Genomic DNA, 22,249 nt, shown 5'->3' with positions numbered 1-22,249 from the left:
ACAAAATAATTCATACAATAATTAGGTAAAAAAAACAAATGAAAACATATATTTGAAGTATTAAGAAAACACTTAAAATATGCCATTTCAAACCTAATAAAAATACATGAAATAAATAGTATTTTTGTGATTTTTTTGATTGTTCATAAAATAGATATATTAATTGACAAGTGTGTGAAAATGAAGTTAAAATGAATTAATTTGATAAGTGAATTAAATGGTTTAAGTTATGAAGAAATTAGAGAAGAAAAGTGGTAAAAAATTGGTTTTGGTCCTAGCAAGGCTTGAACCCACGCCCTTGATAACTACTTCACAAAACCTGACCAACTGAGCTACGCGCTCAGTTTGTAATATCACCACCACGAATTAGTTTTATTTTAAAAACACCCAGGAGATTCAAATTTGCGCGCCACCATAGTCATCTTCTTCCTTGAGCTCGTGAGAATTTGAATTTTCTAACTCTCTGGTTTCTCAACCAAATGGTATGATGTAAACATCAATCTTACTCGTTTTTAGACAAGGAACATGATTATGGGTTCAGAATCTATTTATTCTAAGTGTAACTAACGAATTTCAGTATGAACACAAAGAACATATAAACCCTAATTTTAAAATTAAATGATGAACAAGATGAATAAATGAATGATGATAGAGGGTTTTTAATCCTCTGATGATGCTGAACAAACTGGTATCGAGATATATCAAGAAGAGTACTTAAATATGAGTGTTGGAGTTTGAAAAAATACCTCTGAAAATGGAGGTCGATGGCTATGGTGGAGAACTTCTGGCTATGGCTGAATGATCCTAAAAGCTTCCTGGGGACTCAATGATGCTAACTGAATGCTTATTGTACCTTGAATGCTTCAGAATTGCCCGACTCGACACCCTCGATTTGAGCTTCAAGTGAACATGGAGGTTGATGATTCTGCACTTACAGATAGGCTGCGACCATCTGGATAGCTTCACTACACCCTAAGGAACATGTTTGGATGCTTGGACTTGCTTGACACCTCCTGAATAGTGCTACAGACCTTCAACTGCTCGAGCTCCAAAATGGAAGTGACTATGGTGTTCCTCCACTTACAGAAGTGATCCAGGTGCTTGGATCACTTCTAATGAACCCCCTTGATGTGTTAGAAAGCTTACTTTCAAAAGAAGAGCTCTGGTTTGAAGAAATCGATTCTTCTTGCCAAAGAACTTTTGAAAAGCATAAGCATGAGGGAGAGAAAGAGAAATAAAGAAGTAGAGTTGCTTTGGTGTGATTAATATGAAGGATGACACTTCTATTTATAGGCAAAAGGTTCAGAGCATTTGGATGTAGAAAGCTTGCTTAATGAAGTAAGTTTGGTTTCTTAAGCATGAAGAAATTTCAAAGAATATCAAGATGTGATCATTGCATTTTCGAGCTAGCTCCCCATTCATTGATCTCTTGTGATCTTAGGGAACATTTCTGATGCAGAGTGTGATCCAATTGGTTGGTGAGAAGATTCCTTTGGTGATTCATCCATTTGCCATAAATTCCCAAATGTAATCATTACATAATCACATGTTCTTGTTTTGGGAATATTCACCAATTCTCATGCCATGGTGAAAATGCATGCATGGAATCTTTTCTTATGTGTTATGGGTCGTGTATCATCCATTAGTGAAGTCATTTGCACAAATTTGCAAAGTTTCAAAATGGTACATGACCTATAATTTTACTTCATGAGGCCAACTTTGAACAAGCATAACTCTAAGCTCAAAATGAATTTGGAGAAGGTTGAGCACAATTTGGAAAGCCCTTAACATATACTTCAATTCATTAGTTTGGATTTTCTTCAGAATCATTTGGGAAATTTGTGAAAAAGGGGCCTAAAGTTGGATGAAAACTAGGTTAAAAACACTTAGAATTTTTCTAAGTTTTTATGACCTATAACTTCCAAAGCCTAAATCTCTCAAATGGTTGATCTCTTGAAAAAAAGTTGCATTGTAAGAAGTTGTTTTATTTGATGAGATCTACAACTTTCATGTTGTAAGTTTTTTGAGTTGTGTAGGTAAAATTTTGAGATCCATGAACTAGGTCAAAATGCACTAGTTTGACTTTTTGTTGACTTTTTGATCCTTGATGATTTTTCTTGATTTTCTTTGGCCAAATGACTTCAGTAATCATATATGGATGATATTAGTCCTTAAAAGTCATGGTTTGACCAAAAACCTTAAAAGTCAAAGTTGATATTGTACAATTGACTTTTTCCAGATGAAGTGAAATTTTGTACTTTTGTGTTGAATCAAGCTCTCCTCCTCAAATGGATGATATGAATGGATTATATTGAGGTACTAAAAGCTTTTGAGTCATGTTTTGAGTTATGGACCCATGTCCTGATTAAAAGTCAATTGTCCAGGTAAATTAGGTCAAAAACCCTAATTGTCGGCCAGGTGGAATTGATGACTGTAGATCTTGAATTGAAGTACAATGCCCAATGGATGTTGTCATATGGATCATTTGAAGATTATTGAAGCCTTTGAGTGATGCCCTGGAGCTTTTTAGGGTTTCCTAAATGTGGTCCCTGATTGCAGTCCTTGATGGGCTCAAAACCCTAGATTGGTGAACTAAGCAAACCTGAGTCCAGATGATTGGTGTCTTATCAATCTGTGGGTAAATGAATCATCTGAGTCTTGTGATTGTATTATTCTCATATTGATTGATCCTTTGCCTGAGCTATTTTGTCCTTGAACATCCATGATTAAGTACCAGAGGAAAAAGTGACTGCTTTAAGTATCTGTTTTGAATATGATGAAAAGTCTGGAGATGTGACATCTCAGGGGGGTCAAAATTAGGTTATATGACAAGAGGAAATTGGAAAAATAGAAGAGAAAGAGCACATTTGGAGAAAGGAGAAGAACGTGAAAGAGTTGAAGAGCATAGGAAGGGGAAGAACCAAACCAAACTCTAAGGTAAGGGGAGACTCTTTCGATTAACCTCTATTATGTATTCATGAGTAGTAGGCTTGATTGGTATGTTGTTTAATTCGATTTGAATATGTTAGGTTTTGGGGTAGTATTGTTCATGGAAGTTCGTAGAAGTGGTCATGGAAATTAATCCCAAGATTGATTAGAATTGGAGAAATTGATGCAATGATGCGTTTATAATTGTTGGGTTACGTATATGTATAATTCATATGATTTTTGGATTATTTTATGTTATTTTGAAAGTTGGAATTTTGGGTAAGAGGGGTGAATTTCGTAGCAGCAGGAAGCTGCAAATTTTTTTATTCTGGGTGCAGGGAATCGGGTTACCCAGTCAAACAGAGATGTAGAAAGTGCATTTTTGAATGGGGTAACGGGTTACCCAGTTATGGGAACCGGTTACTAGAGAAATAGTAGCTTAAAATCTAATTTTTGAACAGGGTAACGGGTTACCCAATTTTGGTAACCGGTTACCACTGAAGCTTTTTGAAAAATATTTTATTTTCTAAAATTCATAATTTTCAAACCGTAAGTCTGTTTTTGTTGCCTCTTTGTGCGTTAGGAAGGTAATCGAGTACTCTATCTAATAAAATGGTTTAACGGGCAGTGACCCAATTTTATTTTGAAAATCTCGATTTATTTCGTTTATGGCGTGTTTTGTACATTGTGTGCATGATTTGGTTAATGTGACAATGTGGTGATGTTGTAATGATATAACTGTGATTTAACGTTATATGTGGTGTGAATTATATATGATATAATTGTGGATGGTGTTGAAACTGAATATATCGTTCGATGTTTCTTTTGGTGATTTATTTGTGATGACATTGTTCCTTTTGATCCAGTGGTGATGTTGTGACAACATGATTATAATGTGATAATGTGGTTATGATATGATTGTGTTGCAATTGTAATGATTGTTGGGATGAGGTGTGATTGATTTGAATGATGCTGATGACATGTACATACTTTATCGATGATGAAAATGGTGAGTTATGGTGAGACGATGGTGCATCGAATTAGTGATGTTATAAGTATGTTATATGTGTGCATTCATTCATACACATTTTTGGTGATGGATCCCGGTGGTTGTGGATCAAATGGTGGGCATAATTCCTATTGTGTGGAATTTGTGCCGGTTGGGCTGTATCTTGGTAATGAATAGATCAGTCGGATGAGTTTAGCCCATGTATGGTACCACATGCATGTAGTTGCATTGCATTAGGATGTATTATGGTTATAACATGAATGGAAGATGTCCAATGTTATAACTTGGTGTGATTGATTTAATTGATGTGTTTGGTGCATTATTGTTGTAAACCTAAATATATTCAATTGAGTGGATAATATGCATGATATCTTGTTATTTGTGAATTTATAAAATTGATTAATTGCGAATGAGACTCACCCTTACATGTTGATATTTTCAGATTGAGAAGTTGCGGCTCATAGCTCGGTGAGGATAGCTTGTAGAGCTCATCCGTTAGTTGGTGTCGTGTCAGTCATGCTCTGATAGTGTAACACTGGGAACGATTTAATTTAGAGTTTAATTTACGTACTCTATTTAATGGTTTTGATTTTGATCAATTACTTGTATTCGGTGATGCGTACTTTCCGTTGTGTTAAACATGATGTTGTTTATTTGATGAATCGTTTCTAATAATGCATGACAGTTGATACATGTTTGGTTTAAAATGAATTGTAGCACCTTTGGTTGCATGTTTTTACTCTGATTATTTTAATAATTGCCGCGGGGTTTAGAAGGGTGTTACAATACTCACTGCCTTACTATATCTAATACATCCCATAATCAGTATTAGGAATCAAATATGATAGATGCTATTAAACTGAACAATCTAAGACAGGTACCTTGCAGAGTCCCTTGGTACGTGTACATCTTCCTGACAGGTTCCCCGTGCGGCACCACCAGCCATTCCAGAAGCACTACCTTTCCCCTTGCCTTTCTCCCCCTTCCTTCCCGAATCATCAGTAATTCTCACTCCTACAACCTTTCCCTGCGCTTTTGCCGACACCTTATTATGTTTAACACTTCTACACATGGTCCAATCAAGTAAAGAAACATTAGTATCATACTTGCTCTCTAATCAACCACGTTTTAACGGTAAAATACATGCTCATGTTTATAAAAAACACTTTAGAGTTACCTTCTAGATGCAGATGGTTGGAAAGAGGCTCTGTAAACCGATGCATGATAGCTTCTTCTTGCATCAACACTAGGATTTAGTGGAGCATGTTCATTCTCAATACCAGAGTCCATTTTCACAAGCGATGATTCTATTTCATCCATAGCCTCTACGCTCTCTTTCTTAACTAAAGCTAACTCCTCCAACATCATTTTAAGAACCACACTCCTTGTGTGTTTCCCGTGGTTTTTTGGTTTATGTGAAGCATCATCCCGTCTGCAAATCGATAATACGTTAGCTGACAATGGGATCTTGATAGAAACAATGTTATCAACATATCCACCGACATGAAACCACGATATTTACCATTAACCCTAACTATAACTTCTAAGATCATAATACTCGCCATCCAGAAATGCTAAATAAGGTATGGACATGGAAATGAACTTCAACTCTAAACTACACCAAAAATGGTAAGACAGGCCAATCAACGAATCTGCGACATTGAAGCATGAACAAAGAAACTTTAACATAAATCTTTGTCGACATTTCCGACGTTTGATAGATGACTAAAACTACATCTAAGGTCGACATAATGTGACAACTTATGGTGAATGTCGATGATCCATGGCCGAACGTTGAATAACTGAAACTTCGGTGAGTAGTGCGAAGATGGTGACGTTTGAGTGGAAAAGGTGGAGAAAGCGTTTCTGAGGCACTTCAACACTTTACACGTTCCAATAACTTGCTTTTATTACTTACCAAATTTTGGGTTTCCAAAATACCGTTTTTTATTCCATTAACGAAACATGTGCCTACATTCTTTAATAATAATATTTTAAGTACATTTTCTATTATAATTATGTTATTTACTTTGTGTAACTACTTTTTCACTTTTTTATTTTATCTTTGGATGTTGGACATGAGTTTTTTTAATTCAACCTACTTATAATATTCAAATGTAATTTTTTATTTTAGTTCATATATTATGTTTTTAAATATTATGTTTTTTTAAAATTTACCTACAAGATTCATATATTTTATACCTTTGCATTTTGACAAACAATACAACTTATCTTGTGCAACTGACCAACCCACGCCAGTACCCGTGCAGAAGCACGGGTATTCCACTAGTAACATTAGTAGTTATATTTCATAAATTTTAACGTACAGTAACCAATATTTTAATTTAACCAGTATGTTTATATATTCTAACATGTACTTCTTTTATATTAACTTAACAAAAACTAACATAAGTTATTATAATTTAATCAAACTTATTTTTATATAATTTAATTTCATACAAAAATAATCCTAAGGATAAACATCTGTTAATAATGTTATATAATATTTGTAAGTCTTTTTTTCAATAGATTCAATTCCGGTCCGAACTTATTAGTTTACCGGTTTAAACTTATACATAATTTTGAAATTTTCTCATCCAATCCTATGGATTTCTAACACACCACAGTGATTTCCATTTTTGCCCCCAGCTTCCGCAGATGAATCTCCGGAAGCACCCCATATTTTAAAAAAAATTGATTTTTTCCGTAGATGCATCTACGGAAGCGTACAAAATCAAAGAAATCATGTTTAAACACACCTTTTGTCCAATTTAAAAATACTTCTGTATATACATCTACGAAAGGTGGTGAATGTAACACCCCAATTCTACCCAGGCATATAGGTACAAATATCAGAGTATAAAAATTAAATTCATAAAAACAATTAGGGCGTTACACTTAAGTAACCACGTAACCAAACATAACATACTCGCAAAAGATGCGTAACACAATTAATCAAAGAGGACGGATACACATAAACACCTGAATGTATTCATACTTATATATATGCATCGGTAAACAAAATATCCACAACATTCCTCCAAAATACACCGTATGAGAAGGTATCCAAAATACATAATACGAATGCATCTAAAGGATCAAATATACATAAAAAGGATCCTATAAGCACTATCTACAAAATAAGTGTTCGATCCCCCCCTAGGTGTTACGTATCACGAGCGGACGACACCAAAACGGACGACTACAAGGAGAGCACCTACACTTGCGGATCACCTGCACATTACCCACGAGTAGGTAACATTAAGGCAGAAGGGTGAGAATATAATTCATAATGAAAGCATGATCAATATAGTAATGCCCACAAATATCATTAAGAATCATATAACAAGATAATCCAATAAGTCAATATATAAGTAATGCGGTACATGAATGATAACATAAATTATAAAGACTGACGATGATGAATGAGACTCGACTATGCGTATGCATGTGGTACCAAATCCGGAGTAAAACTCCTCCTTGTCACTATGACAAATACACCTTGCCGAGCATTATGCTGGGACTTCTTTCCCTCAGGAAAATACACCTTTGTCGAGCAGTAAGCTACGACTAACCGTCATCGAGAATCTAGCCCCCACTGATGACCTCTTGCCACTCGGGAAAATACACCTTTTTACCGAGCACTAAGCTCCCACTGGTAATAATTGCCAATTCAGGCCACCTGTTAATAGCATTCCGCCATTAACGTAATGAAATGTCATGCTGTGCATACAAACGACTCAATTACATAACAACAACAACAACAATATAACTCGGTCACATATCTACATCACACCGGTTATATTATTCCACACGGATACATCATCAAAATTGCCACTCAGGCATTCATATTCACACAGCACACATATACCGTCAAAACATACTTGATTAGCAAATATCATTTCACAAAAATACATTTATGAAAAATTCATTCAATCACTAACACACCCCTCCTTATCATAAAGCATACTCAAGGGTTCTCATAATACTTCAAACGGCGCATAGAAATGACCTACGGTTCAAAAGATACAACAAAACAAAGTTTGGAAAACAAAATTTCGCACAATCCGCTTGAGCTCCGCTCAGCGGACCCAAACAGGGAATCATCAAACAAAAATTACAGAACCTCCGCTCAGCGGACCTGCACAGAGATTTTTCTGCAAAAGGACCTCCGCTCAGCGGACCCCCTCCGCTCAGCGGACCTGCGTAAACCTAGAAAAATCAGTTCTGCTACAGACATGCAAAACCCCATCCAATCCTCTCAAAACCTCAAATAAGCTTCCCTACACATCCTACACAACCCATACATGCCATATATTCACTCTATCAATCAATGATCCATGGCTCACTCACTAAATGTCAATAACCTAACAATTTCTTCATGAGCAAGAAAACATGGAGAAATGAAAACCAAACATGATCCATGGGAATATCTATCATCATAGTACACATACACACCACAAAATCAAGTTTATAACTTCAAAACTCACAAAACACCCAATTTACCATTGTTGATCAAGCTTAGAAAAGAGCAAGAACAAGAACAAAACACACAAAACTATAAGAACCATACAATCAAGATAAACTAGATTCATCCCCCTTACCTTGGTTAGATTCTTGGCTCTAGCTTGGTTTGGATTCCTACACTTCTCTTCTTCTCTTTGTTTTTCTCTTCTTTCTCTTCTCTTCACAAGCTCTCTTTCTTTCTTTCCCAAAATATCTCAAAATATCTCTTTTTCTCTTTATATCTCTTTCTATTTCTCTACTTCTCATTTTCACCCTCTTAACTCTCATTAATTCTAATTTTGGCCCAAATGTCACTAAACATTAATTCTAACCAATTAACACCCAAAACATAATAATTACACACATGGAAAGTAATAAGTAAAATATTAGCATAATTAATATTTACCGACTGACTCGACTCAAAAACGGTAAAATTTAGGAAAATGTAGCAAACATCACAATTAATCAGAAAAACACATTTATGGGCGTTACAACCCTCCCCCACTTAAAAGATTTTCGTCCTCGAAAATAAAGATTACCTGCTACAAACAACTCAGGATAGGAGTCTCGCATCTTACTTTCCAACTCCCAGGTCAAACTCTCACCTGCCGCACTTAACCATACGACTTTCACCAAGACGATCTCCTTGCCTCGCAGAGTCTTAGTCTCACGATCCTCAATACGCACCGGCATCGTCTCAACCGTCAGTTTCTCACGCACTTGCACATCATCCATCTGAATCACATGGGACGGATCCGCAATGTATCTCCTCAACTGAGACACATGGAATACATCGTGCAGATTAGCAAGACTTGACGGTAACGCCACCCGATACGCAACTTTGCCAACTCGCTCCGATATCTGATAAGGACCAATAAAACGCGGAGTAAGCTTCCTCGATTTCAAAGCTCGTCTAACACCAGTCATAGGTGTAACTCTTAAGAATACATGATCACCGGCTTGGAATTCCAAATCTTTCCTTCGCTTGTCATGATAACTCTTTTGCCTACTCTGTGAACTTCTCATCTTCTCACGAATAAATTTCACCTTCTTTGTAGTCTCTCTTACTATCTCAGGTCCGAGTACCACACTCTCGCCCGATTCAAACCAACACAATGGAGTTCTACACTTACGACCATATAGCGCTTCAAAAGTTGCCATTCCGATACTAGAATGAAAACTGTTGTTGTAAGTGAATTCTATCAACGGAAGATAAGTATCCCACGAACCTCCCTTCTCTAGAACACATGCCCTCAACAAGTCTTCTAACGATTGAATAGTCCTTTCGGTCTGACCGTCTGTCTGAGGATGATAAGCCGAACTCAACCTCAACTTAGAACCTAGAGCCTCTTGCAAACCTTTCCAAAATTCTGATGTGAACCTTGGATCTCTATCCGACACAATACTCAACAGTATACCATGTAGTTTCACAACCACCTTAATATAAATCTCAGCCAACTTCACAACTGGAAAAGTGATGTTAATAGGAATAAAGTGAGCAGACTTTGTCAACCTATCAACAATCACCCAAACCGCATCGAAACCTCTCACAGTATTTGGTAAACTCGTCACAAAGTCCATAGAAATACTATCCCATTTCCACTCTGGAATATCCAACGGTTGCAACAACCCTGCAGGACGCTGATGCTCCACTTTTGACTTCTGACATACCAAACACGCATATACAAACTGAGCCACATCCCTTTTCAAACCAGACCACAAAAAGATCTTCTTCAAATCCTGATACATCTTATTGGCTCCCGGATGAATACTCAAACTGCTTCTGTGACCTTCCTCTAAAATCATCTTTTTCAGCTCGGAATCATCAGGTACACAAATTCGACCACGGAATCTCAAAACACCCTGACCATCCACTCTGAAGTCGCCATCATCACTTTGATTTGCCACCATAAACAAATCAACAAGTTTCACATCCATTTTCTGTCTCTCGCTAACGGTCGACAGAAAATCATTCGTCACTTTCAACATACCCATCTTCACACTACCTGGCGTCAATTCACATACTAAACTAAGATCACGAAACTGCTCCAAAAGTTCCCACTCCTCCGCCATCATAGCGGACATATGCAAAGATTTCCGACTCAAAGCATCGGCAACCACATTAGCTTTACCAGGATGGTAATTCAAGCTAAAGTCATAGTCCTTCAAGAATTCCAACCACCTACGTTGTCTCATGTTCAACTCTTTCTGATCAAATAAGTATTTCAAACTCTTATGATCACTAAAGACCTCGAACCTTGCACCGTAGAGATAATGCCTCCAAATCTTTAATGCAAAAACCACCGCAGCTAACTCTAAATCATGAGTGGGATAATTCTTCTCATGAATCCTTAACTGTCTCGAAGCGTAAGCCACCACCTTACCTTCCTGCATCAAAACACCACCTAACCCCATATGCGATGCATCAAAATACACCACAAACGGTTCCTCAGGATCAGGTAATACCAAAACCGGAGCTGAAGTCAACCTTCTCTTCAACTCTTCAAAATTCCTTTCACAAACTATGTCCCAAATAAACGCCTTACCCTTGCAAGTAAGCTGAGTTAACGGAAGTGCCAACTTCGAAAAGCCTTCTATGAATCTTCGGTAATAACCTGCCAAACCTAAGAAGCTTCTGATCTCAGTAACCGATCTCGGAACCTCCCATTGTAGCACTGCATCTACCTTGGATGGATCCACTGCAATTCCGTTACCTGAAATCACATGACCAAGAAAACTCACCTCTGATAACCAGAACTCGCACTTGGATAACTTAGCATACAACTGCTTCTCCTTCAAAACCTGTAGCACAACACGCAAATGCTCCTCATGCTCTTCCGGAGACTTAGAATAAATCAAGATGTCATCTATGAAGACCACAACAAACTTATCCAACTGATCATGGAATATGCGATTCATATACTCCATAAACACACCAGGTGCATTAGAAACTCCGAACGGCATCACCAAAAACTCATAATGCCCGTACCGAGTCCTAAACGCAGTCTTCTGAATATCTTCCTCCTTCACCCGAATCTGATGGTAACCAGATCTTAAATCAATCTTGCTAAACACACTGGCTCCCACCAACTGATCCATCAAGTCGTCAATCCTAGGAAGCGGATACTTATTCTTAATTGTCACCTTGTTCAACTGGCGATAATCAATACACAACCTCATGCTTCCATCCTTCTTCTTTACCAACAAAACTGGAGCTCCCCGTGGTGAAACACTAGGCCTCACAAAATGTTTTGCTAGCAACTCTTCCAATTGTTTCTTTAATTCCACTAACTCTGATGCCGACATTCTATATGGCGCCATAGAAACAGGCCTCGTACCAGGAACTAGATCTATGGAAAACTCCACCTCTCTCCTTGGCGGCACATCAGAAAAGTCTTCAGGAAACACTTCGGGAAATTCTCGCACTACTGGAAAATCCCCAACTGCAGCTCGACTCTCCACAGTCAACGATGCAAACACACCAAACAATTGTGCCCCATCTTCTAACAGTCGATTCAACTCCTTGGTAGATAAGACATCAAATTCCACATCCTTCTCAAGAAATGGAAACCTCACCAACTTATGATAACAATCGATATGGACACGATTATTCATCAACCAATCCATTCCCAGAACCACGTCTAACTCGTTCATCGACAAACAAATCAAATCAACAGTAAAGTCCTTACCGAAGATTGATACCGGACAATTCTTACAAACTAAAGAAGTAGTCACCGACCCCATTGCTGGTAAATCGATAACCATCTCACCACCCAGGTCAGATAGAACAAGACCTAATCTTTTAACACAATCATCGGCTATAAAACAATGCGAAGCACCCGTATCAATAATAGCAATTAAAGAAATGCCATTAATAAAACAAGTACCTCTGATCAGTCGATCACCCTTATCCGTCTGAGTTCCAGCCAAAGCAAACACCTTCCCACCAGCTTGAACTTTCTTCTTCTGATATTGACCGCTCATGTGTCCCTCTTCACCGCAATTAAAACACACAACTCCCTTGGACGCACAGTCGGATGACACATGTCCTACCCTTCCACACTTGAAACATTTCTTTGCGTCACTAAAGCAGACATTACTTTTGTGGCCAGGTTTACCACACTTAAAACATACAATCTTAGCAGGAGCATCTCCCCCACTAAACCTTGGTCCATAATTCATCTTTTGCTTACCCTTCCCTCCATCATACGGCGTCCCACGATTCTGCGGACCTTTGTTCCTCTTTTCATTAATCACCTTATGATGAGCATTATTATCCTCATCATAAATCCTACAGCTGTCCACCAAATTTGGAAACACCTGAATCTTCTGATATCCTACCGCCTTCTTGATATCAGAACGTAACCCATTCTGGAACTTAATGCACTTAGAAAATTCTGCTCCCTCACCAACAAAGTGCGGGTAGAATTTCACAAGTTCATTAAACTTTGCCGCATATTCAGACACAGACATGCTGCCTTGAACCAGCGCCAGAAACTCAGTCTCTTTCTTTCCACGGACATCCTCCGGATAATACTTCCTCAAAAACTCCCTCTTGAACACCATCCAGGAAATCTCTTCGCCGGTTGCTTCTAACCTTGCCAAAGTCTCCAGCCACCAATCATCAGCCTCCACGGCTAACTGATGAGTGCCATACCTGACTTTCTGCTCTTGCGTGCAATCCATCACACGAAAGATCCTCTCCATCTCCTTCATCCAAGTCAAGGCTCCCTCGGGGTCATGCGTTCCCTTAAACACAGGAGGATTCTCCCTCTGGAAATTTGCTAAACTCCGAGACCTTGCATTCTCATCCGTATGCATAGCTTCAGCCATAGCTTGCAATGCAGCAGCAATAGCAGCGTCATTACGTCCAGCCATCTCTAAACTTCACAATAACACCAAGAGAAGTAAGCCCAAAAAAAAATAACACAAGAATTATTAGACCAAACGACACGACACTTGGTCGGACAAGACCGACCCGCTCTGATACCACTAATGTAACACCCCAATTCTACCCAGGCATATAGGTACAAATATCAGAGTATAAAAATTAAATTCATAAAAACAATTAGGGCGTTACACTTAAGTAACCACGTAACCAAACATAACATACTCGCAAAAGATGCGTAACACAATTAATCAAAGAGGACGGATACACATAAACACCTGAATGTATTCATACTTATATATATGCATCGGTAAACAAAATATCCACAACATTCCTCCAAAATACACCGTATGAGAAGGTATCCAAAATACATAATACGAATGCATCTAAAGGATCAAATATACATAAAAAGGATCCTATAAGCATTATCTACAAAATAAGTGTTCGATCCCCCCTAGGTGTTACGTATCACGAGCAGACGACACCAAAACGGACGACTACAAGGAGAGCACCTACACTTGCGGATCACCTGCACATTACCCACGAGTAGGTAACATTAAGGCAGAAGGGTGAGAATATAATTCATAATGAAAGCATGATCAATATAGTAATGCCCACAAATATCATTAAGAATCATATAACAAGATAATCCAATAAGTCAATATATAAGTAATGCGGTACATGAATGATAACATACATTATAAAGACTGACGATGATGAATGAGACTCGACTATGCGTATGCATGTGGTACCAAATCCAGAGTAAAACTCCTCCTTGTCATTATGACAAATACACCTTGCCGAGCATTATGCTGGGACTTCTTTCCCTCAGGAAAATACACCTTTGTCGAGCAGTAAGCTACGACTAACCGTCATCGAGCATCTAGCCCCCACTGATGACCTCTTGCCACTCGGGCAAATACACCTTTTTACCGAGCACTAAGCTCCCACTGGTAATAATTGCCAATTCAGGCCACCTGTTAATAGCATTCCGCCATTAACGTAATGAAATGTCATGCTGTGCATACAAACGACTCAATTACATAACAACAACAACAACAATATAACTCGGTCACATATCTACATCACACCGGTTATATTATTCCACACGGATACATCATCAAAATTGCCACTCAGGCGTTCATATTCACACAGCACACATATACCGTCAAAACATACTTGATTAGCAAATATCATTTCACAAAAATACATTTATGAAAAATTCATTCAACCACCAACACACCCCTCCTTATCATAAAGCATACTCAAGGGTTCTCATAATACTTCAAACGGCGCATAGAAACAACCTACGGTTCAAAAGATACAACAAAACGAAGTTTGGAAAACAAAATTTCGCACAGTCCGCTTGAGCTCCGCTCAGCGGACCCAGACAGGGAATCATCAAACAAAAATTACAGAACCTCCGCTCAGCGGACCTGCACAGAGATTTTTCTGCAAAAGGACCTCCGCTCAGCGGACCCCCTTCGCTCAGCGGACCTGCGTAAACCTAGAAAAATCAGTTCTGCTACAGACCTGGAAAACCCCATCCAATCCTCTCAAAACCTCAAATAAGCTTCCCTACACATCCTACACAACCCATACATGCCATATATTCACTCTATCAATCAATGATCCATGGCTCACTCACTAAATGTCAATAACCTAACAATTTCTTCATGAGCAAGAAAACATGGAGAAATGAAAACCAAACATGATCCATGGGAATATCTATCGTCATAGTACACATACACACCACAAAATCAAGTTTATAACTTCAAAACTCACAAAACACCCAATTTACCATTGTTGATCAAGCTTAGAAAAGAGCAAGAATAAGAACAAAACACACAAAACTATAAGAACCATACAATCAAGATAAACTAGATTCATCCCCCTTACCTTGGTTAGATTCTTGGCTCTAGCTTGGTTTGGATTCCTACACTTCTCTTCTTCTCTTTGTTTTTCTCTTCTTTCTCTTCTCTTCACAAGCTCTCTTTCTTTCTTTCCCAAAATATCTCAAAATATCTCTTTTTCTCTCTATATCTCTTTCTATTTCTCTACTTCTCATTTTCACCCTCTTAACTCTCATTAATTCTAATTTTGGCCCAAATGTCACTAAACATTAATTCTAACCAATTAACACCCAAAACATAATAATTACACACATGGAAAGTAATAAGTAAAATATTAGCATAATTAATATTTACCGACTGACTCGACTCAAAAACGGTAAAATTTAGGAAAATGTAGCAAACATCACAATTAATCAGAAAAACACATTTATGGGCGTTACAGTGAAAACAGAGTGTTCCGTAGATGCATCTACGGAACAGTCTGCAATTTTTTGAATTCTTTTCATTTTCATTTAAAAAATCCTTTTATTAAACACACACATTTTTTAATTAAGAATTACATATAAAGACAACAATGCATCGACCAATAAAAATACCATATGTAAATAATGTCGGTCAAATACATAATCCAAACTCATAGTCGAGTAAATCATCAAAAATTCATAAACAAATCAAATATAAATACATCATAAAAAACTATTGAGCATGTCGGATAGCATCCTGCGTACCATCCTGGCCATGTCCTCCAGCTCCGTCTCCGCCTCCGAGTCCACCAAGGGCTCTGCTGGCTCTGCCCCTGGCGTCAAGTGTCCCACAGGTCCTGGCTCGATGTCGACGGTACATAAATGCACTTTCTACCATCCTGATCATATAGTCCAGCACACGCCTATGAGCAATCCCCTACGGAAAGAAACCCTCTGGAATGGCTCCGAGGCCCCTGTCAGCTATTTGACGACATAGAGGAAGAAGATCCTGAGTATGGTCAAACTGAGCCTGATGCGCACGGAGAATCTCCTCGTGGGCTGGTTTGGGAGGACCTCCCTCGACAGCTAGAAGCATGTAGGGGTGTGAGAATTTGTAGTACCGGGAGATGTATCCCTCGACACAGCTCCAATCGTGCTCTGATGACGCCGCCCGTGCCTCCTAAGGGACCACGTGCTGCTCCCAACATGCGAAGACCTCCTCTAACTGCATGCGGGTCATGGAGATAGGAGCTGAGGCAGTAGGATCGCGAGGTATCGTCTGCTCAAATCCCAACTGCCACATGACGCGCTCTAGAAGATAGCGTACAATAATGGTCGAGCTGGCGGCCAACCATCCGGAGTACATAGCTATCTCGTCAAACGGAACCGTCTCCTGATGCGCAGCATAGCAGTCATACTTGATGTCCTCGACGGCCATGCGGTCAAGACCGCGCCTGTATGGATCCGGATGCTGGTTCCCTCTACGGCAATGAAACGACTGGCACGCAACATTACCTCTGTGTAGGTGGGCACCTCTTCCCAGCCAATAATGTCTAGGAAGTGTTGTAGTATCCAAGCCTGAAATAACAAAACACGGTTATTTTAAAGTACTATTAAAAATCTATTAAAAAAATAGAAGGATTGTTACCACTAAAAGTGTACAACTGCCTGCCACGGTCCTTGCCTTCCACATGTATCCCTCTCCCAGTCTGTAGTAATTGTACGCCAGTACAACCCCTCCTCAGTTGTACTCATGGATACGTGCTATATTTGATAAGTACGTAAGGTATATGACGTATGTGTACGTCGAGCTCGTGTCCACAAAGAGCTGGGTGCCTATCAAATATAGGAAGTAGTACCTCAGCACCCGCTCTCTGTGCGTAGCCTGCTCCAAGTCGTCTCCCTCAGCCTGGTGTGCCGCAGTGAGCTCCAAGTCGGATTGCCTCTGAAGGAAGCTAAACTTGACGTGGACCCCCCGAGTCCTCTCCACCTCCTCAAGGGCATAATCAGGATCAACCCCCAGCTCAGCAATCAACATCTCCTGAGCTTCCGCTTTTGTCATCCTACTGTGACGAAAGAGGATACCCCTGATAGGTAGATGAAGCAGGCATGCCACATCATCTAGGGTGATCGTAATCTCACCGTGGGGTAGATGGAAGGAGGAGGTCTCAGGATGCCATCTTTCCATAAAGGCTGCAAGCATACCATTATGTATAGTATGGTAGTCGAGCGTACAAAGGTCCCTCGGGCCTGAAGCTGCCATTACCTCCTCAAACCATGGTTGGTCAGGCTGCACGAGATCCTTAATCTTCCGCCCATGGTTGTAGAACCTCTGGGAGTCCCTGCTCTGAAATTGTATAAAAAATTTAAACGGTCAGTAATAATCAAGGTGAGAGCCGAAGAAAATAAATAAATATGTAACTATCAAATAAAACTTACATCTCCATTTCATATATGTCTCGCAGCATGATCTGCATATACAGTAAGCAGAGAGACATCTACGGGCCCACCGGGGTACCAAACAGGCTCTAGCACATGCACTGGCCCCCGCACCGGATAATCCTCGTGTACCTCTGGAGGTGGCCCGACAGAAGAAGAACTTCCCCGACGAAGTCTACGTGAGGGTGGTGGCAAGTATGAAGTTGAAGCACCCTCAGGATCATCCCGAGGTCTTCGTGATATAGTAGTAGACGTAGAAAGCCCGACTGGAGCGGGTGATGGAGTGGGCCTAGCTGAAGCAGGTGATAGAATGGGTCCGGCTGAAGCGGGTGATGGAATAGGCCTGGCAGATACACGTGAACGAATGGGCCCGACTGGAGCGGGTGATAGAGTAGGCCTGCTGATGCAGGTGAAAGAATGGGCCCGGCTGAAGCGGGTGTGTCGGATGTAGAAGTAGAAGGTGGGTCAAGTACAACCGTAGCTCCATCGGTCATCTGAGATACTGTGCGCAACGTCCATTCTCGCCGAATGGATGCAGCTACGGAACAAAGTAAACTTAAACAAAAAAAAAAGTTGCTTCCGGAGATCCATCTACGGAAGCACGAGGACAAAATTGTCATTTCGGTGGTGCGCCTAAATGTTATAGGGTGGGGTGAGAAATTTTCATAATTTTCTATATATATATATATATGTATATATATATATATATATATATATATATATATATATATATATATATATATATATATATATATATATATATATATATATATATATATATATATATATACACTAGTCGAAGACCCGTGCGTCTCGCACGGGTAAGTTCATTCATAAATAAAATCATTTGATGGAAATGTAATTTTAAATTAAATTAAAATTATGTTTATGTTTTATGACTTATTTACATGTGTTAACAATAATGATAATCTTACGAAATATAATAGATCACTAACTTTCATCGATGCTTAAAAATTAATCTTATTAAATAAACTAATATTTACTAAACATATATCTCAACCTTATTACATAAATAGATCAATCAATGTAATAAATTAAGAATCACACTAAGAATTATTAAGAGGCAATCCAAATGTGCATGTAAAAATCTCAAAAATGAACAAAATTAATAAAATTTTATTTGCAATAAAATAAATTAAACAAATATTTTGTTAATTAAAATAAAAAATGTATTGTGATGATAGTGACCCGTGAAAATAGTGAGTTTCACTGATAAAATATTTGATTTTATTGTTAGAGTTCTTTATGTATTGAAAATTAGTTCATTACTAATTCCATTTAAATAATCATACAAAAAGAAATCAAAGGGCTCGTGAATGGAGGAAGGAAAAAAATAAAAAATTTGACATTTAAAAATAAGAATTTTGTGTCTCAAATAAAAATTATTGTTAATTAAAATAAAATAGGTATTTTACCAATGGTGGTTAGTGGAAAAAAGAGAAAATTTTGACATTTAAAAATAAGAGTTTCGTGTCTCAAATAAAGATAATTGTTTATTAAAATAAATTAAGTGTTTTTTTGATAGTGACCCATGAGAAAAAGAAAATTTTTTACGTATGAAAATAAAAATTTTGTGCTTCAAATAAAGATACTAATTAATTAAAATTAAAATAAATATTTTGTTGATATTGACATATAAGAAACATTTAAAAATGAGAATTTATATCTCAAATAAAGAAAATTAGTTAATTAGAATAAAATAAATATTTTGTCGATATTGATATGTGAAATAAAAAAGATGTTATGGTGATAAGAATCATTAACATAGAACATTTTAAAATAGATATTGTGCGAAACAGTAAAAAATCATTGGTTAAAAAAATGGAGACAAAAATGAGAAGTTGAGAAAACATGAAGTAAAAATAAGAAAACAAAAAAGGAGAGAAGATAAAAAAAAGGGAAAGTAAAAATTTGAAATTTGAAATTAGTGTAGAGAGAGAAAAGTACTTCAATGATGTGGACAAGTGAGTTAAGAAAATAAAAAAGGTGAGGGAAAGAGGGAAGAAAGAGAGTGAGAGGGAAAAACTTTTTGAAAATATTAGGTGTCACTTGGATGAAAGGAAACATTTAATTGGTTAGTACTAGTTTATTTAGTCAATTACGAAAAAGGGTATTTTGTAGTGTAAATGAAATTTAAGTTAAAGGGTATATTAGGTAGATCATTGGTATCTTCCATTCTTAGACAGACAGATAGTTGATATATATATATATATATATATATATATATATATATATATATATATATATATATATATATATATATATATGGAACTTATCAAATGAGAACTTTGGCTATAATGTGAACTATTAATAATAACCATTGGATTTGAATTAATGGCTCAGATTTACCTCATATGTTAAATACATATTACATAAATATCTAGTTCACTTAAACATTAATTAAATATTATAAAATATGAGGTAAATCTGAGCCATTATGAGGGACCATCTGATGTACTCTCCAAAACAAAAGTATTCAGATATCCCCACCTTATGAGGGACCATCTGACTTACTAACCTCTAAAAAACACTCAACAAACAATTCTCATCTCTCTAGCCTTCTGGGCTTTCTTCCCCTTGATCGGGCATGTTACTTCCTTTCGATTGAAGATAGGTAACGCATAAGACTCCATTCAGCGAGCACCTATCCTAATGCTAGAATGCAAATGTAACTTCGTCCACTAAAAAACACAAACAAACCAAAAATATTGAGCTGAACTACGACACTCTGATTCCTCAAAGGGGTTACGTAGGCATTAGGTCGCGGGATCTAAGCGACCACAAGTTGGTAAATATTCCTTCATTTCTCCGTATTTTCTTCTCTCTTTTTGCATGCATTCCTTTCTAGCATTAGGCTTTAGACTTTCAAATTACATCATTAGATTAGAATAAACTTAAGTGGATCATGTGGAGTACCATAGACGTAAAGGATGCTAATACCTTCCCCTTACGTAACCGACTTCCTTACCCGATCTTTTATCGTAAGACCTTTTCTTATCCTTTTTTTCTTTCAGATTTTTTCGATATTTTCCCTTCCCTTCGGGGATAAATAAAGTTTTGTGGCGACTCTGTTGATTTTGGTCATTTTTCGCGAGCATGTGTCAGCTGGCGACTCTGTTGGGGAGTTCCACAAGTCGATCCTAGCTTTTGTTTGTTTTCTATTATTTGGGTGTTTATTTGCTTTATGCATCGCATTTTATATTCATTTGTCCTATATTTTGGATTATTGCTATTTTGTTGTTCTTTCAGTTGGGGGTATGATACTTTGAGGTAAAAGGTCCAATACCCAGGCCAGTGTACACCTAGGATTAGAGTGGAGACTCATGTTGAATCATATGGACCTTGACACGTATGGGGAGGCATGAGATACCACACCCCCGGACTAGGTTCTCTCGACGATACCTTTGTCCTGCAAGGTGTCTGAATAGAGGAATCTAGGGTTTTGACCATTAGGAACATCAGTTCCAAGACTAGAACCTACTAGTGAGAGGGGTTGGGAACTTATTTTGAAGGACACCATGCTTCCATCCTACCCTATTCCTATTCAGATATCCATAATCAACGTCGAACCTCTGAATATGGAGGGTTCGACCTTCTTTGACTTATGCACAACCTATTTATCAGTAAGCAACGTTGAACCTCTGAATTTAGAGGATTCGACCATCTTTGATCACCATGAGAAATTGTTGTTTAAACAAGCCTTTGATCTTTGATCCTGATTTATGCTACATTTGCATCATCATTAACATTTTACATTCATGCATATGCATCCATGATTACTTGGACTCTTACCTTTTTCCTCTTCATCAGGTTCGACAAGATGATTCCTCGACACCGATATCCAACAAGAGCCAACAGACAGAGAATTATTGGACCATTCCAAATTTCGGAAAGAGTGGGAGAAGTGGCATATCGTATTGCGTTACCGCCAATGCTTGCCAACTTGCATGATGTATTTCATGTGTCTCAATTGAGGAAATACGTTTCGGATCCGTCCCACGTGATCCAAGTGGATGATGTGCAGGTTAAAGACAACTTAACGGTTGAAACGTTACCTGTGAGGATTGAAGATAGAAGACTGAAGCAATTGCGGGGCAAGGAAATAGCTTTAGTCAGAGTAGCTTGGGGAGGACCAGCTGATGGAAACGTCACCTGGGAGTTAGAAAGCCAGATGAAAGATTCCTATCCGGAACTATTTGTTTGAGGTATGTTTTCGAGGACGAAAACTCTTTTAGTGGGGGAGAGTTGTAACATCCGTATAATTTTAATATTAATTTAATTTGAAATATTGAATTAATAATTAGAATTATTAAGAATTTTATGGAAAATAATGGTTTATGGCAATTGGGCCACTGTAAGGAAATAGTAAAGAAGGGGGTGTGATATAGTAAAGTTTTTACTAACCTTAATATTATTATTTTCATAAAATAATAAAGGATTGGGGAAAAGAAAGAACGTGAAAGAACAGAAGTTTTGGGAACGAGGAACGTGAAGGAGAACTGAAGAGGAGAGACCAAAGATCAAGAATTTGGCTAAGGTAAGGGGGGACTTGTCTGATTATCATCTATTATCGGGTTAGGGGTTGATAATACTGAATAGATGTAGAATTCGGGTCGATTGAGTCATATGATAGGTTTCGGGA

At 38.0% G+C, this 22,249-nt stretch overlaps 1 protein-coding gene across 1 annotated transcript; it reads right to left on the bottom strand.

Annotated features, from left to right (window-relative positions):
• Window positions 1–16,327: 16,327 nt before the first annotated feature.
• Window positions 16,328–18,073, bottom strand: LOC131618897 (uncharacterized). Its single transcript, XM_058890053.1, has 5 exons — window positions 18,063–18,073; window positions 17,629–17,929; window positions 17,015–17,494; window positions 16,839–16,911; window positions 16,328–16,725 (listed from the first exon to the last, which is right to left on the bottom strand). The coding sequence occupies exons 1-5, from the start codon at window positions 18,071–18,073 to the stop codon at window positions 16,328–16,330; spliced, it is 1,263 nt and encodes a 420-aa protein (XP_058746036.1).
• Window positions 18,074–22,249: the final 4,176 nt, after the last annotated feature.

Source organism: Vicia villosa, linkage group LG7 (assembly GCF_029867415.1).
Source record: "Vicia villosa cultivar HV-30 ecotype Madison, WI linkage group LG7, Vvil1.0, whole genome shotgun sequence".
NCBI lineage: Eukaryota > Viridiplantae > Streptophyta > Magnoliopsida > Fabales > Fabaceae > Vicia > Vicia villosa.
This window is presented reverse-complemented; position numbering and strand designations above follow the sequence as displayed.